We start from the raw sequence: 18470 nt of genomic DNA, 5'->3' as shown, positions 1-18470 counted from the left end.
AGGCTCCACATTTGTTTTTATTGCTTAGATTGTCTTTTAAAGCCTCAAAGCACTTATGAGAACATTATTGTAATCACTGTATAATAGAGTTCTCTAGCATGTTGTATATTCTTGTGGCAAAGCTTTAGGGAGAAATTAACAAACAGAGAGCTCGCTTGAGTCAATTTAGAATAATACTTTTTCATTCTCCTTCTCATTACTTCTGACATGGAATAATTGTCTCAGCCTGCCTTTTTTAATGAGACAGGGTACAATAGAGTATTCATTTTATTAAAGTTCCACTCAAATGTACAAAAATATATCTGGAATTCTTCTCTTGGTTGTTTGTATGCATTGTGATGTACAATTTGTCATTAAAAGAGTGCTCTAATTTATGTTTTTGTTTCATCTTCAAATATCTTGTAACATAAAAGCAAACAGTATCCTACATGTGTAAGGCAACTTTGCAGTTTTTACAACATAATAATCTCCTAATTTCTCTATTCAACACTTCTGTTATTGTCTGCTGAACATTGCCCTCCTGCAGCTTTATAGTTAAGAAAGCAGACTCAGCTGTTTATACTTTGGACAAATATTTAAACAATCTAAAGAGCGTGTGGGTGGACCAGTTCCTCAAATGCAGAGCGTCCACTTCCTGAGGTCAGGTTCTTCTGGCAGAATTGTTAGTTAGCAGGGACGAGCAGGATGAAACCATCTCGACTCTTCTTGAAATCTGCGTTGTTCTGTCCCGGTTTGCTTTCCACGCTGACGCTCTTTGGTTTTCCCCGCATGTGAAGCTGCACAGCCAAGGGACAAACCTTCACTGGAAATGGGACATTTCTTAAACTGAAAGAGAAAAACAAAGACAAACTTGTATTATTATACTTGATGAGCCTATTTCCTTATCATCTAAACTGTGTTTTCTCCATAAATGCTTTTCAATTCCTCTCACCTTAATCCCATCTAATCCCAAACTAACCACAGGACCCCTTTCATGTGCGTATTTGAGATATTGCTCAGAAATCTTATGTATGTCAATGAGCTTAATGCACTGATGGATAATATGGATTGCAGTACTTTAACATACTGACCTGGTTTACACTTTTGCTGTGAATTTTTTTTGATATATAAGTACATTTAACATTTAGACCACCAAGAAATAAGGACAGAAAAACGATGTTTCCTACTATTAAATGAAGACATGTTACGGACAAGCACCAAAATCAGTTATTTAAATCATCATTAGTGCATTTTTCAGGAAATTCATAAATCTTTAGTACATTTTTCAAAACATTCCCCATCTTCAAAAATTAACTGATCAAACAGTGTTTTATACTTTTATATGAAGATATGTTTAGACAGCAGATCTCCTTGTGGATGGCTCCAAAAGTGAGTGAATCCCCATAGACCACTATGTAGAAACGTCTAATGGGTGACAACAAACACATTCTAAGATGCAGAAAAAAAACACATTCTCTGTAGGTTAATGTGAGTGCATTGGAATTCTCTTGGCTTTATGAATTCTTATATTTCCTTAACCTAATGACATTTTCCATTGAGGTTAAGGAAAAGTGGTTAGTAAAAGACTTATGACTGGATTTCTTAAGCTGATGTTTAATTCTCAATAAGCTAAGGAAAGGAGCTTCAATGCTTTCTATCCTATCTCTTTTAGCCTTTTTCAATGCATTTAAAAAAAAGTTTATAAAAAAGAACTAATGCAGTGGGATTTTCCCAGTCGTCTTTTCATAGTCATGAAGTCCGAATGAGTTCTTCTCCTTTACCATTGACCTAATTACTTTTCCCATTGTTGTCGAGTAAAAGTGATTAGGAAAAGTCATTGTGGCGTCGTTTCGCGTCATCTACTGTATCATCGTCATATTGAGTATCCGTGGTATCCAGGTTCAAAAGATCAGTTTAAATGACAGGTGTGTTTGCATGCCTTGAACCATCGTAAACTCTGAAACGGTTCCTCATGACGACCTGCTGTATTATAATTTGTCAAAATAAAGACATTTGAGGATATTTGTCGATTAAAACATCTCTAAAGCCCATTACATCCTCAATAAAGCATTGCGTCACTTGTGCATGTGATGGTTTCCACAGAGCACAGTCGCATACAGAGTGCAGGTGCTTTGGTGTCAACCCCCCCCCCCCCCACCCCTCTGCTGACAGCTGGGATAAGGAAGTGTGACTCTGCTTGCTCGACAGGCCGGGTGCTGCACAGTCAGCTGAAGATGATCTGCTGTGAAGTCGCTGCTTCCTCTGGTCCCTCGGGGATCCTCCGCCGCAGCGACCCCTCAAACACAATCTGGACACATACACACTCTGCAGTGTGTTTCAAAGAGCCTTACCCCGGATCCACCTACGTCACAGCCGGGGCCCAGGAGAACAAATGGCTGATATACCCAATTCTCCCGTAAACAAATACCGATTGTTTTTCTGTTGGTGGACGCACTTGGTTTGAACCCATCTTGAGGCCTTTAAAAGCAGATGCAGAACCAAGCAGCTATTATTGGAGACCTTTGAATGTTGATAAGCAGAGCTGGCTCATGTACTGTATGTAGGCCACCTTGGCAACTGTCGGCCTTCTTTGGCAAGAACGAACTCATAGCGTTTGGAGGGTCCAATTCTCCCCAGACTTACTGCACCTCTTCAAAATGCTGGCTGAAAATCAAATGGAGTCCCACTTTTGATAAGTTAATTTATGCAGATTGCATAATGTATTAGCTGTTATGTAAAAGGGTTGGCAATGTGGTTTAATACAGTAGATACACACCAGGTAAGATCATCAGATTGAAACAAATATGAGAATGGAGAGCTCAACAACATGTATACTGAACACTGCTCGGTAAAAAACTGCATATTAATACTGCTTCAGCTTGTGAAACGCAGGAGTATAATCTGTACTGTATTGTATATATCATCTTATGATAAGGTTTATTTGTTACATCATTTTTGTATCAATCCATATTAAAAGTGTGTGAGTGTCTTGAAGCCTGTTTAATATTGTTAAAAGGAAAAGTACTCAGACAATGTACTGTATCTTCTTTGTGTTAATAAAAGAGCTTTTTCATTTTTTATGGAGATAAACAAACCTTCCCTTTGTGCTATGCTAGGCTTCACATGGCACAGAGCTAATCCACTTGATTGATAGTTAGGTCCTGGCTTTGTTCTGGGTTTCCTTCTCACAAAGTTAGCATAGAACAGGAGATTTCCTATGCCTTTCTGGAAATACTCTGTTTGCTTTAGGCATGACGCAGATTGCACCGCAGTCACGTAGCTAGGTGGCAACTTGGACGATCCTTGAATTTTTCTGTTGATTATCGCTGTGTCTGCCCTCAATGACAGAACACCGAACAATGGTGTCTCTTGAGAAGTTCCTTCTTCATCAACCTCCGATGTTTGTTTTCTCCATGTTTCATGCAAGCTGCCAACATCATCAACTGGCCAACTTGCTCGCCAGGGATTCTTCAACAATGAGCGTTTCTAGTCACTCATGGGCTAATAAGGACATTACACAGATCGAGAGCTGGCAGGGTCAATTCCCTCTGATGTCTGGTCAAGAGGATTCAAACATTTGCATTCTTACTAACAGCCTCCGTCACTAAAGGCTCAACAGGGTTGTTATTTGTGAAAACTCCCTTGAATGCATATGAAATAAGGATGGAGGCGCACCCTGTAGGCACTTGCGCAAATGACAGTGACTCAAGCCTGGTGCGTCTGTTTGACAAATGCGGTCAGACATGTGTTTGGGGCAGAATGCATCACATTTGCTGCTAAAGCATGACTACATCTGTCTCTACTCACTTCCTACTGTGCATTTGGTATTTGCATACTTAAGACACATGACTAGCATGAAAGCAGATTATTGACATAATCAGAGAGAATGTAGTTCTTGTTGTCTGGAAAACCCTTTCAGTTTTACTCCTTTAACTGTTGGTATTGTCCATGAAGCTTTATCCAAGTTAGATACTAGGAAACCGGCTGGCCCGGACAACGTAGAACCTTTCTTTTTAAAGATAGCTGCAGATTTTATTGCTCCACCTCTTACTTCTCTTTTTAACCTCTCCCTCAGCACAAATACAATTCCTAAAGTATGGAAGTCTGCTTATGTCCTGCCTCTACTGAAAGGAGGGGAGGCAACTATTTTAAATAACTATAGGCCAATCTCTAAATTGTCAGTTCTGGCTAAGGTGCTCGAACGACTTGTGAGTGAACAAGTAAAGGAGTTTTTATGTATAAATGATATCCTGTCTAAACATCAGTCAGGCTTCAGGAAGAAACATAGCACCATCACTGCAACAATGAAAGTGGTAAATGATATTACTAGTATGCTAGATAATAAACAGAGTTGTACAGCTCTGTTTATTGACCTTTCCAAAGCGTTTGACACCGTTGATCATCGCGTTTTAAAACAGAGGCTACTCAGTATTGGCATATCCAGCCATGCAGTGGGGTGGTTTGTGAACTACCTCTCTGAAAGGTCCCAATGTGTTCACTTTGATGGGCTGTCTTCTGAGTGGTTAAACATTGCTAATGGTGTTCCTCAAGGTTCTGTTTTAGGTCCACTTTTATTCTCCATATATATGAACAGTTTAGGTGAAAATGTAGATGAAGCTACTTTACATTTCTATGCGGACGATACCGTGATGTACTGTGCAGGTCCCTCCATTAAGGAGGCGGTTGTTACATTACAGGCTGTTTTTAACATTATTCAGACTCAGCTCTCTGAGCTAAAGCTTCTTTTAAATGTGGATAAAACCAAGATAATGCTCTTTTCAAAAGCTAAAAAGACACAAGAGCATGTTTTAGATATCGTATCTACGCAAGGAACAAAACTTGAAGTTGTTGCCTGTTACAAATACCTTGGTATCTGGCTTGATGACTGCCTCTCTTTTAAACTTCATGTCAATAACCTGCTTAAAAAACTGAGGGTTAGGCTAGGTTTCTTTTTCAGGAATAAGTCCTGTTTCTCGCTTGAGGCCGGGAAAAGGCTAGTCACTGTGACCTTTTTACCTGTGCTGGACTATGGTGATCTGATTTATGTGAATGCACCTGCCAACTACCTGAGCAAACTAGATGCTGCGTATCATAGTGCTCTGAGATTTGTCACAAATTGTAAAGCACTTACTCATCACTGTACACTGTATACCAAGGCAGGATTACCATCACTCACTGTACGGAGGCTCAGTCACTGGTACACTTTTATCTATAAAGCTATGTTGGGCAAACTCCCGTATTATATCTGTTCATTGATAAAGCAGAAAGTTGCAAGCAGCCATTGTCTGCAATCGCAGGATATAGTCTTGTTAGATGTGCCAAGAGTAAGGACTGTCTTTGGTAAGACAGCTTTTATGTGCGCAGCTCCACTTGCTTGGAACAGTCTACAGGCAAATTGAAATTGAGCATTTTTATTTCTCTGAATGTATTTAAGGCACGTCTAAATGAAATGCTTTCTGACACTCTGGGTATTTGTAAATGTTGAATATGTAAATATGATATCCTCTGTTGTTTGTTTGTATGTTGTTTTTATGTTTCATGTGGAACTAAATGATGCAGGTCTCCGTTGTAAATGAGATCGATGATACAAACAGGATTGGTTACAAAGCGTAGCCCTGGCGGAGGCCAACCCTCACCGGAAATGGGTCCGACTTACTGCCGAGGACCCGGACACAGCTCTCGCTTTGGGAGTACAGAGATTGGATGGCCCTGAGTAGAGACCCCCTCACCCCATACTCCCGCAGCACCTCCCACAGTAATTCCCTGGGAACTCGGTCATACGCCTTCTCCAAGTCTAAAAAACACATGTAGACCGGATAAGCGTACTCCCAGGCCCCCTCCAGGATCCTAGCGAGAGTAAAAAGCTGATCCGTCGTTCCACGACCAGGACGGAATCCGCATTGTTCCTCCTCAATCTGAGGTCCGACAATCGGCCTGACCCTCCTTTCGAGTATCTTATGGCGCGTTTCCACTGCAGCGGGTAGCTCGCTTTAAGCGTGCCGAACCGTGCGGGGCCCGTTTTTGGTTGCGCTTCCACTTGGCCTAGTTTTGGCCCGGGGCTACTTTTTCACCTTTTTTCTGGCCCGACTAAATCGTGGTTCTATCGAGGCCAAAAAAACGGGGCTGAGTTTGCTAAACTAGAGAGAGAATCGCTATCAAGGGGGCTACAACTACAACAAGATGCACATATTTGACCATGATTTAATTGTAATACACGTTTCAAAATGATGCCGAAGTAACAACATACTGATACCGGTTAGTAAAAACCATGAATTAATGCTTTGACAAGTCTGCAGACAGACGGCAGTCAAACAATTTTAAAATGCGTGATCTTCTTATTATAGACACATGCATTTCCAAACATTTGGTCTACCTACGCTGTAAAATGTATTATCTCTTCGATTTACACACGGCATCTATTGCACGTCTGTCCGTCCTGGGAGAGGGATCCCTCCTCTGTTGCTCTCCTTGAGTTTTTCTCCCATTTTCCCCTTTAAACTGTGGGTTTTTCTCCGGAGGTTTTTCATTGTACGATGTGAGGGTCTAAGGACAGAGGATGCCGTTTTCTCATACTGATATTCTGCACAAACTGTGCTGTTGTATTTGCTGTAAAGTGTCTTTACTGTAGGGTATTTTTATTATATGTACAGCACTTTGACTCGACCAAAAATCGTTTAAAAATGTGCTATATAAATAAAACCTGATTTGATTTGTTGTCTAAATGGAGATCGGCTAAGCTAACGCAATATAGGCTATATGCTCCGACCGTCCACACTCACAACGGCCTATACAGACTTAAATAAACCAGCGACTGTATTCGCCATGACACAGACAGTCAGTGGTTTGTACTTTAACTTTTGTCTAGTTTCTGAACAGATATGAGGAGCATGAGTGCAAACAGCTAACGGCTGATGTTGTTTTTTCTGGGGTGCTCACGGGTGCTCATTGAAGACGATGTCACGGCTCCGCCTACACTGCGTTACTTTTGTTACTGCCCCAGCTCCTAAACTGTAATGGAAGCGCAGCATTAAAGTGAGCCGGGCCTAATAAGGCCTAACCAAACCGTGCGAGGCCGAGCGAGGCCTGCAGTGGAAACGCGCCATTAGAGTAAACTTTCCCGGGGAGGCTGAGTAGTGTGATGCCTCTGTAAATGGCACACACCCTCTGATCCCCCTTTTTGAAAAGGGGAACCACCACCCCGGTCTGCCACTCCTTCGGTACTGTTTCCGACTTCCAGGCAACGTTGATGAGACGTGTCAACCATGACAGTCCCTCAACACCCAGAGCCTTCAGCATTTCTGGGCGGATCTCATCCACCCCCGGGGCTTTGCCACTGTGGAGTTGTCAAACTAAGTGTTACATTTAAACACTGGCCTGTAATAATTTGACACTGTTACCCCCCCTGTCCCTCCTTCCACTGCTTTGACGAGTCTGTCCGATGTCTTTGAATTGTCATATTGTCTTTTTGAACATTTTGTACATTTTACAGATGGCAAATCCATAATAGTACATTGTAATTTATCAGTTGATTTATTTTAGCATTGACAATATTAACCTGCAAAAGTAAAAAGTAACTCATCTTGATTTCAGGTATACATTACATGTAGTGCAGTGTAAAGTACAATGTTTGCTTCCAAAATGTAGTGGAGTACAAGTATGAAGTAGCATGAAATGGAAATACTCAAGTAAAGTTATGTTAAACTTGTAAAAAAGTGTTATGTTAAAACATCTTGTTGAACAGTTGGTTTTGTGCTAGACTATCTCTTGGCTGGTACTTCCTGGAGTACATCGAACGCAAACGCAATATTGGCGGGTAAAAGTATTGGCAGTTTTATACTTATATAATGATTTAATAACATACAAACCGGACCTTTATATTTCTCTTGCTAAATGTTGACATTAATAACTTACAGTAAGATAGGGACAAGTATCTGCTAAATTGTTATTTCATGAAGCTCATTGCACATCAAATCCGCTCGGCTTAACCCAGGTAGAGCAGCAATAACACAACATGACAATGTGATGATCCACTGCTTCATTTCACGAGTTCATGTTAAAGAGCAATCTATCAGGTTAGCAAAATCTTTCTCTCTTTGTTCAGGTTTCACAACGTGCGCTGAGTGAGTGAGGTGAACTCAGAAACAATAAGCACAGCTCTGTGAAAGATATAAAGATACAAAGACACACTTTGAAGTGCATTTGAAGAACAGTAGGATCAGTAAGTGAGCTGACCAACAGGAGGTAATTGTGGCTGTACTATAATGAGGACGGGGGGTTGAAAAATATGTGTACGTGCTCTAGATAATTAAAGCCCCAGTAGAGTGCAGGTTTTAGAAAGAAACATCCCATCCAAATTCAGAATGGCTTAAGAATTCAGTCATTAAATTAACTACAAAGTCTACAGAATATCAAAAGTAACACGGGTCATAGAAATGTATGTATTTAAAAAAATAATTCAATACCAGTCAAGTCTCATAAACCTCAATCTGTTGAGAGATTGATTTGAACCTTCAAAATTCCGTTCAGTCATTTGAACTCACACTATCTGATTTATACACAAAATGGGTTCATAACAGATTGGATGATGTTTTTCTATTTAAAAAACAATTTAATATGCTAATCAACATGACAACCAGCATGTTGTGTTTAACCATGGCTGAGCTAAAAACACCCATGAGCATTAATTCTTTATGTTGATGCACATGAAACGGATTTCACAAGAAGGTCCAGGCGGACATGATATCATACTGTATAGAGGAAGGATTTAACGGTATGATGGGATGAGTGCTGTAACTCAGAGTCAGTGAATACTTTACATCATATTTTCCCCATGAGCTCATTCCCCGCACATCAAAGACTCTGGGCTGTGGCGGAGCATATTTGTATGAAGACATTCCGACTGGTGCCGCGGTTGTTAAATCCAGGGGACTTTCTGTTTGAGCGTCTCAAAGCCTCCTGGGCGGCCGGTGACCTCAAACAGCACACGCATAAAAAGGCCTCTTAGTGGATGCAATATACGCACACATGCTTTAAATCCAGCACGACAAGCGGATTCCTCAGAGACATTTTCATTCTTAACAGTTTCAAGCAGACAGCAATTCATCAGTAAATATAATATGATCTCAAAAAGGCACATGTTGCCAGGCTGATGTTTGGACAGATGTTCAGGAACCATCACTAACATGTTCAGATCTCCTGCTGCATAAACACGTCAGATAGCAATCAATCGTCTTCCCCTATAATTGATTTGAGGAGAGGAGAGGCTCTCCCACTGCGAGCTCCCTCACTGTTAAACTGACTTGTTTTTATCTCAGAAATGAATCAATGGTGTTGAGAATTAATCAGAACTGAGGAAAAAGCCAGTGCCAATAAAGAACATGACACACATTTCTGATTCAATTCGCATTTAAGACCCCTGCATTGCTTCCTAAAGCATATCTGCTCGAAATCACCGTTCATGTGTTGGCTCTGCTGTTGTTACATTATGACGCATTTCCCCCCCCCCATTAATGCCCCCTGAGGAGGCTAAAGACGCAGGGGGCAGCTGGTAGAGATGGGCCCACTGCTTCTGATGACGGTGATGTTCATTTTAATAGATGATGAACGTTGTGACGCCAAAGCGGACCCAGTGATGGTCGGCCCCTCCAAGAAATGGAGAAGCCCCGGCCCACGCTGCCATGGCTTCAGATTCTGCTGTTGCCTCAGAGATGGTTGCCAGGCAGCTAGGTCTATATTAAAGGTCCCATGTCATGGCCATTTCTACTGATCATAATTCCATTGTTGAGGTCTACTAACATAAATGTATATTGTGCAATTTTCCAAACTCACATTGGTTTCTCATACAGCATCTCTGTAAAGTATGTGTATTCACTCTCTTACCTCATTCACACCAACAGTGTTTCAGGGCCGGTTTGGAGCTGGTGCTTGAAAAGCACCGGGTTTTCCTGTTCACACCGCAGCGGAGCAGCCTCTTAGCTGCGGAATCCGGTTCGTTTCAAGCAACAAAAAATTGTCCGGCCAGAGCAAAAGCACCGCATACGTCACGCTTACGTCGAAGCGGGGGCAGGGACAGGGGCGGGATCAACTCCTGAACAACAACAAAAAGCCCGTGTTTTATCCAGTTTGTACACAACGATGGAGAAACTTAACAAGCAGCAGTGGTCCACTGAAGAGAACAGCTACCTACTGGGAATCTGGTCTTCCGAAGAGGTACAGAGGAAGCTGGAGCACAATCGGCCATTGTTGTTGTTGTCGGTGTCAGCTGTGAGGGGTTTCCGCGCGCTTTGGCTTTATGAAGCAGGCGCGCAAACGGTTACGTCATGACGCAAACGATGACGCAGCACCAGTCGGACTCTGGGCAGTGTGAAAAGAGCCGGAGCTAAACCGAAGAACTAGTTCTGAACCTGAAAAGCTCTAGCACGGAGCTTGAACCGGAGTTGCGTTGTTGTGAATGAGATATCTGTCCTAAACGGCTTGTTGGAGCTCCCCCCCCCCCTCCCTGTGGGCCCATTGTGCTCTGATTGGTCTGGACGTTGAGAGGCTCGCTGCTCAGTGAGCTGGCTTACTGGTGTGGTTTCCGGGTCGGCGATACAGCGAGACAGCGCGAAACTCATCCTGAGCACACAAACACTCACCGCCGAAGTAAAAACAATAAGTGTGGCTTGATATTGAGTAAGAAACAGGTTTATAACGCTGTGAGCATGGGTCTGCAGAGAGCATTTCTCCCAACTCGTCTATTACCAGCAATGTACGTTAAAGGTCCCCCCACTGCGTTTGATAGTGACAAGGGATCCTGGTGTGTGAGGAGCTCCACGGATTGGTCCATTTTGGCGTCATGCGGTTCCCGGAAGAAACAAATGGAAAAAGAGAAATCTCCAACGAGGCATTCTGGGGCAGCATAGACAGGTCTTTTCTGTGTTAGAGTTTTACTCGTTACAGGGTGTACTTTGAGGGTTTTTGACTTTGCAGACCGTTTACATGCAGAAAAACCTTCATAACACACATGGGGTAATAACCAGAAAAGCATGACATGGGACCTTTAAATTCCTTTTTTTAAAAATTATTATTGATTTGTTTTATGTGATCATTAGATGAGAAGGTGTCTTTTATTCCTGTCCTTTTAATATAAGGCAGTCAGCAGCGTTTTAGCTTAGCATAAAGACTAGAAAACAGGGGGAAACTGCTAGCCTTACTTATAAAATATGTTTTATTAAGAATTAGTTTAACTAATTATTGCTCTACCAAACAAATTCCACCTTCCAAAAACTCTAAAGCAAAATGATATCCCTTAGTTTAGATTTAGCAGCTTTAGCAGGGAAGTAGCAGATTGACTGAACCCCCCTCCCTTAACAAGCCTGTAGAGCAGCGGTTTTCAAAGTGTGAGGCGCGCCTCCCCTGGGAGGCGCCAGAGAGCTTCAGGGGAGGCGCAGCGTAAGACACAAAAGAACAAGAAAAAGACGAGTAAAGTGACACTTGCCCACTTGTGGCTGTCTGTGGAGACCGAGTTCCCCCACCTTGCCAAAAAGGCTGTAAAAGTGCTCATTCCCTTCACCTCCACCTACCTGTGTGAGTGCAGGTTTTTCGCATTGACTTTGATCAAAAGCAGGTACCGGTCAAGGCTGCAGCCAGAGGATTATCTGCGTTTATTCCTCTGTGCATCAAAGACGCAGACTCATTGTTCCCACTAAAGGAGGGGTGAGTGTAATAAGGAGGCAAAGCTGACGTTCAGTGTGTTACCGGGAGCATATAAGGATTTATCCACCATGTTGAAAATGTAAAAAAAAAATATGTTTTGAGAACACGGCGTGCGGAAATATACGGGTCGTGCTGCAGCTAGATGTGCCTGTCCTCTGTAAGAAGGTGTCGGCGTCTGACATGCAAGGAACAACGGCTGTCCACAGGCTGTTCCAACTTTAACAACTGTATTAACTTCCAGGGTAGTGAATTGAACATGCAATTGTAATTGGGTGTGTGGTATATTTTCATGCACGGACACGCATGTTCCACAACACACAAACTGAACAGCACTCAATTTTCCGATCGCTACTAGCGTCCTTGCGATCTTGTTATAATAACAAGTGCACGTTACTGATGCAATATGGTTGAGACCATTCGGGCTTATTCTAGAGGGGTGCAAGGAATAGTCCAAGTAGTGGGGGAGTTTTATACAATATGTTTAAAACCTAAAAATAAAAAGGTTTAAAAAAGTTATTGTTTAATGTTTTAAGGAGGTGACGCTACTCAGCCAATCAAATCGGTGCAGTCAGCACGATAGATTCAAACACACACAGAGACACGACAAGAGGAGAGAAACAGTCGGAGTAATTTCAAATGGCGGAAGGTAGACAGCGAAAACAGAGCATTTAATTAGATGTTCTCTTACTGGACCTCTTTGAAATGCAATTGAATACCCCTGCATTATAGCAACAACAACAATAATAATAATAATAATAACAGCAATAATAATTGGGAGGGGGGGCGCGGCTGTTCTTATGTTCTCTGAGGGGAGGCTCACCTACCCACACTTTGAAAACCCCTGCTGTAGAGAACCTAGTCTGGCCTTCAAGTAACGTCAAAACATGAAAAGCCCTAGTTAGTTAGACTTTGGTTTAGGAAATATTCGCTACTGTAAATACATGGCAGGCTCATGCTGAGTCAACACAAACAAACAGTCTAAGTTTCAGGTTTTTATACATTAACAAAAGACATAGTAATTACTTATATATAACATTTCTTCCAATAATTACCTCTAAATCCTACAAAATGGCCCTTAAACTAGAATTGAATTGCCTGTGTTGAGTATAAAACTACAGCTTGATAATTACTAGAAGATATTATTAAATACAATACTAAGCATTGTACTGTAATGAAGGTCACATGGTTTTCCCGCACAGCTCTTGGCATATGCCAACGGCCAAAATGCCATCATGAAGGACGACTTTTATTAATTTACTGCCCTCTTCCCTCTATATTAATAATCCTGTCTGAATGGGACTTTTGTACGTCACTTATACTGTTAACAGCACATCCAGAGGGAGCGGTAATGCAGTACTTTCTGTTGGTATATGAAGAAAGAATGGAAAAAGTTTATATGGACTGTCTAGATTTAGATAGATATGTTGGACATTATACAATATGGGTCATGGGACTATAACACACTCAACAACTGTTACAAAAACTGTAGTATTGGCACTTGTGAGGGCTACAAGCCTCAAAAACAAATACACATGCTAAAGGTTATGCTTTTTGTCTTACATCAGACATACACAGACACATTTATTTGAAACAGCTTTATTTTTTCTAGATTGAGTGCACGCAATCTTGTTTAAAATATCTATTGTTAATTGTGTTGTGTGTAATCCTATTGTCACTGTCTTGCAGCTCACCTTGCTCCTGGCAAGAGGCTGAGCTGATGAAAATCACCTGCCTTTATAGATGTGTCAGCTAATTGGACTACGACATTCCTCTCAAACCCTGAGGGGTGTTTAAAGAGGCCACTCCATTTAAGCCACCCCTTTTTAGAGCCTCTTCCCCCTGCACGCAACAATGGACTGGCCAGTAGTGCTATAAGGCGCTTTCACACCAAGTACTTTTACCAGGAATAGTTCCCGGAACTTAGTCCCGGAACTATATAGTACAGGGGTTCCCAAAGTGTGGGAAGGTGAGCCTCCCTTCAGAGAACATAATCACAGCCGTGCCCCCCCTCCCAATTATTATTGCTATTATTATTATTATTGTTGTTTTTGCTATAATGCAGGGGTATTCAATTGCATTTCAAAGAGGTCCAGTAAGAGAAAATGTCATAAAATGCTCTGTTTTCGCTACCTAAAAAAGGGCTTTCACGAATACCGTCCAGCACCTGTTCCTTCACATCAGATGCTATGTCTGAGATGCGGCGGGGGATGGTATTGTCAGACATTGGGATCGCATTTAGCTTGGCAGTAGCAGCTTCTCCCATCATTACCGAAACCATATCTTTAGCAGCAGGGAGGAGTAACGTTTCACCAATGTTGTGAGGTTTACCTACCTTAGCTATCTGTAACGCCACTCGGTATGATGCTTCGGTTGCCTTTGTATTCACAGTGCTAAATGTGTCAATTACATTTTTCTGTGACTGCAATTCCTTGAGCTTCCGGTCAAAAAACTCCTGTGGCTTGGTCACCAAACATGGGTGTTTCGCCTCAATATGACGCCGGAGTCTACATGGTCTCATGCTGTCATTAGCTAGCACCTCGTTGCAGATAACACACTGTGGCAGTGGTGTCATCAGGACCGGTCCATGAAAATCCTAGCTTCAAATAATCATTCTCATACTTCCTCCGTTTTCTGACAGACGCTGTCTCCTCTCTCACTTTAGGTAACTTCACTACAAATCTATCCATATTTTGCCGCTCGCATACATTTAGCTGAATTTAACTAGCTAGATTTCACTGTTTCTCTTTATTTTTTTCTGGCGGCTGCACCTCCCTTGAAGCTCTCTGGCGCCTCCCAGGGGAGGCGCGCCTCACACTTTGGGAACCCCTGATCTAGTAGATCGCGTTCACACCGGAATCAGTCCCTGAGGGAGGATTACGCAAATGAAGCTATACTGCCACCTGAAGTCCCCGACCGGAAGTCCCCGGAGTTGGGGACTCCCCGGAGTTGGGGACTAGTAGAAGCTGCTGGGAAGACTCCCAACAGCTTCTACTGAAGCCTTCCTAGATAATCGCCAGAAGTGCCGACACCTTCTTCATTTCCACCGCTCCCATGTTTTTTTTTGTGTTGCCATAAGTTAGTCTCTCTCCGTTGGTGCGCTGGGCTAATGCTAATAATGCTAATGCGAGCAAATAAAATGGCGGCTTCACAAAACTTTTACGGGGTGTGGTTTGCAATCCGCCCAGCCAATCAGAAATGTGAACCTTTTCCTCCCAAGGAAAGTACCTGCTCTCTAGCAGGGACTAAAAAGGGGGGAAAAGGTTCCTGAAAAAAAGTTCTAGTTCCAGATCTTTTTGGTGTGAACGCAAAATCCCAGGAACTATCGGAACTAATCCTGGGAAAAGTACTCCGGTGTGAAAGCGCCTATAGATTCCTGCAGTGTGGAGATGAAGGGGGGTTAAATTAGTTGCTTTTGGGAAGAAGAGCACATAGAATGTCACCCATTTTTGTGACGTTTTCTTAATCCCTTAATGCTAGATTGTGTCTGGTTATATCATTAATAATACACCTTTTTGTTTAATCCTAATTGATTTGGTTATCCATCTTAAACTGTACATGTATTGGGTAAATAAAACCCTTATTTTTTCCACCTCAACCTGCATTCCTGATTTTGGCGTAGCCTGGTCCTTCACAGCGCTCCAAACAAACATTTGCTACTATATTGACAAGCACACTGCTACAATGCTTCTTCTACTTCCCAAGCCTCCTCATCTATCAGCATTTGGATTTATGTTAAACTATAACAAATTATGCAAATAAGGCTGGGAAGTTCCAGTGTCACTAAACCACAAATCCAAAATAGTGCTTATATTTGGTTTGCTGGCCTCTGAGGAGAATCATGTCCACAGAGTTAGACCTTGAGGTAATGTTGTCAAGAATGACCCTGAAAGATTGTGGCTGAATTCAGAGCGAAGGACACTTATCTACAATCTAGAGAAAAAGAGAGAGGAAAGTTAACTGGAAAAAACTTAAAGATTACGTCGGCAGAAGGTTGGGATTTCTCATCAAACCAGTATTCTGTAGTTATCACGGCATTATCTTGATCTCTTATGTGCTAATATTAACTTAATTATTCAGAATCCTGTGGTGCAAATTTAACACATTTTCATTACATTTTGATACATTTTATTTTAGTTGAACTAATTCTTTAAAAGAAAACATATAATCTCAAATATGTCAGACCTGACTATGTAACGTTATAATTGAATCTCATTCATATTTGCATGAAAAATGTAAATCGTCTCATCTTAAAGCGAGCATTTGGCCACAACATGAAAGACAGACGAGGAATACACTGGAACTAAATTGGTGTCAGCTCTACTTATAGCTGATGAACTTTATTATGCATATATGTCATGGTGCGAGGATAAAACATATCTGAATTATTCACACGTGCATTAATGAACAGTTTGAGGCAGGACTATGAGGCTGAACCACTGAAGCACATGAGCTGGCAGCTGTATGAGGAGTGAGGAGGAAGTGGGTCAGTGTTAATATCCTCCGTTTACGTGCACCTGTGTTAAAAGCTGTTGCCATAGTTACTCTCAATGGTGGAGGAAGTTCTCAGAGCTATTACTTAAGAGAAAGTACTCATACAGTACCACACTGTGAAAAAACCCTGTTACAAGTATGAGTCCTGTATTTACATCTCAGCTAAATAATAACATGCAAGTACAATCAGGAAATTGTACTTAAAAATATTTTAAATACACAACGCAGCAAAACCTGCTCTATAATATTACATATTATATAAGTAGATCTCCAGTGTACTACAACTGATGATTATTTTCATTATAGATTCATCTGCTGATATATTTAGTTTTGTCCAACCTTTATTACAAACCTAAAATTAACGAAAGCAGCAAATCTTCATTACATTTGTGAAGATGGAACCATGAAATTGCCAATTCCTTTTCTGTCAATCCATCGATCAATAGTTATTTTGAGTGTTTCCTATCAACCCCCACAGTTTAATGATGAACATAAAATACTTGTTCACTTCTCATTGGTTGGGATCCATGCAGTCTAGCCTGGGGATTCAACTCTGTGGGTCAGAGAAAGCCTCTCTTTCTGAGAGTATCCCCTCGCAGGACCTCTTCCCATGTCTTGGTGGGCTTGGAAAGGCCCGGGATGAAGGTCTCGCACTTCCAAATGACAGCTTCACAGAGAGCGTCTCCCAGACCAAATCCCTTCACAAGGCTGTACTCTAGTCAGAGCGGAGCACGACTCATGACATTTCCCTGTGTTTGATTTTTATATCTGATGTTGTAATTTATTGTGTTCTGTTTGCGATTGTAGTAATGTGGTTTTTATTTGCATGAACTGTACAGCACTTTGGCTCGACCAAAAATAGTTTTTAAAATGTGCTATATAAATAAAACCTGATTTGATTTGATTCTCTATCAAATCAAATCGTCTGAGTTGTAAGTCGCATGAGAAGTAAAATACATCAAATGTGTACTTTTGAAGTATATAAATGCACTTAAATACTCTGCACCGCTCTTCATATGATCAGCACTGCATGAGCCCTGCTCGTGGGCCATGTATGAAAGCACCACTAAGACCACATCAGAAGCTGGGAGTGGAAGAAAACATTCAAAAGACAAAACGAGGGACAGGAAATGAGCGAGAGAGGACGAGCTGACCGAGGAGAGCTCAGCCTCTCCTGTTGCTGGATCACATTGAGGACAGCAGCTGAGGGAGAGAAGAGGGGAGGCAGTAACAGAGGAGGCTATTTCAGGCTTCGGATGACGCTTTTCACAACCTCAAGAAGTGCACTTATAAAAGAGATGGCCTTCACTAACCGGCAAACTGTGGACGTACAGTGAGATCAGACAGTCAACAAGTCCCTGGACATCAGTAACAGGTCACTGTGTGTCAGAATACCACATCACAAGAGCTCACATATGCTTCTGAGGTTAATAAAATCAGGTTTTTCTTCCCCCTCCTCATTTTCTTTGATCTTTCTCAAGAAGGGAGGGGGTGACCCAGAAGATTGCTATTAATGCAACACCGTCCCAGGTCTTTCCATATTCATAACTGAAAGTGCTGATGTATAAAAGCCGGAGAGGAAGAGAGAACTTTGAAGAGATGAGAGGTAATGAAAACAAATGAAAAGCAGGAGGAGGGGGGAAGCTGTTTTGCCTCAGAGCTAATGAAGAGCAGTTTGAAGTGTGAGCTGGTCATTTCAACTTACATGTGGTTGGATCATGTGATGTACAGTATATACACTCAAAAGCAGCATGATTCATTAACACATGTTTTACAGGGAGAAGAAAGAGGGTTTTTTACATATTGGAATTTGTTGAAACTTATAAATAGGACATTTTTAACTTTTTTACTTAATTTGAGAAGGAATAAGAGATACAAACTTGTGTTTGTATTATGGGTACAACATTTTACATGCATTTTTTATTGAAGCGTGTCTTTAAAAATGGCAGAAAATAAGTGTTGCGATATTTGTACAAAATCAAAGCTGATCCAAAAACGTCTATTATGTTCTGTCTCTGGTTGGTTTCAATAAGATAATGAAATCCCCAAATTGCCTTTTAAGTAAGAATCCTCCCCAATCTCTTAAGGCCAGGACAGATCATACCCTAAATCCTGCTTTCAGCCCTCTCATACTCCCCCAGCTGTCCCAGCAGATGGTCCACGAGTCCACCCCCCTCCAAGCAGACACACAGTAAACACACACATACCGACACACACGCAGCATTCATGCCGACAGCTCCGACCCAGGTGACAGGAAGAGAAGGCAGGGGAGAGAGGGGCTGATGGTACAGGAAGAGATTGAGGAG

The 18470-nt window shown here is 41.7% G+C and overlaps 1 protein-coding gene across 1 annotated transcript in view; it reads right to left on the bottom strand.

Moving 5' to 3' along the window:
* Positions 1–252: 252 nt before the first annotated feature.
* myo1g (myosin IG) overlaps positions 253–18470 on the bottom strand; it is a 71035-nt gene continuing 52817 nt past the window's right edge. The window contains 1 exon segment of the mRNA XM_079656007.1: positions 253–825. Within this exon segment, the coding sequence (XP_079512133.1) occupies positions 663–825 (163 nt within the window). The 3' untranslated portion in view covers positions 253–662.

The sequence above is a fragment of the Notothenia rossii genome (assembly GCF_949606895.1).
Source record: "Notothenia rossii genome assembly, chromosome: 10".
NCBI lineage: Eukaryota > Metazoa > Chordata > Actinopteri > Perciformes > Nototheniidae > Notothenia > Notothenia rossii.
Note: the sequence above shows the minus strand (reverse complement) of the source record. Positions and strands in the feature narration are given on the sequence as shown.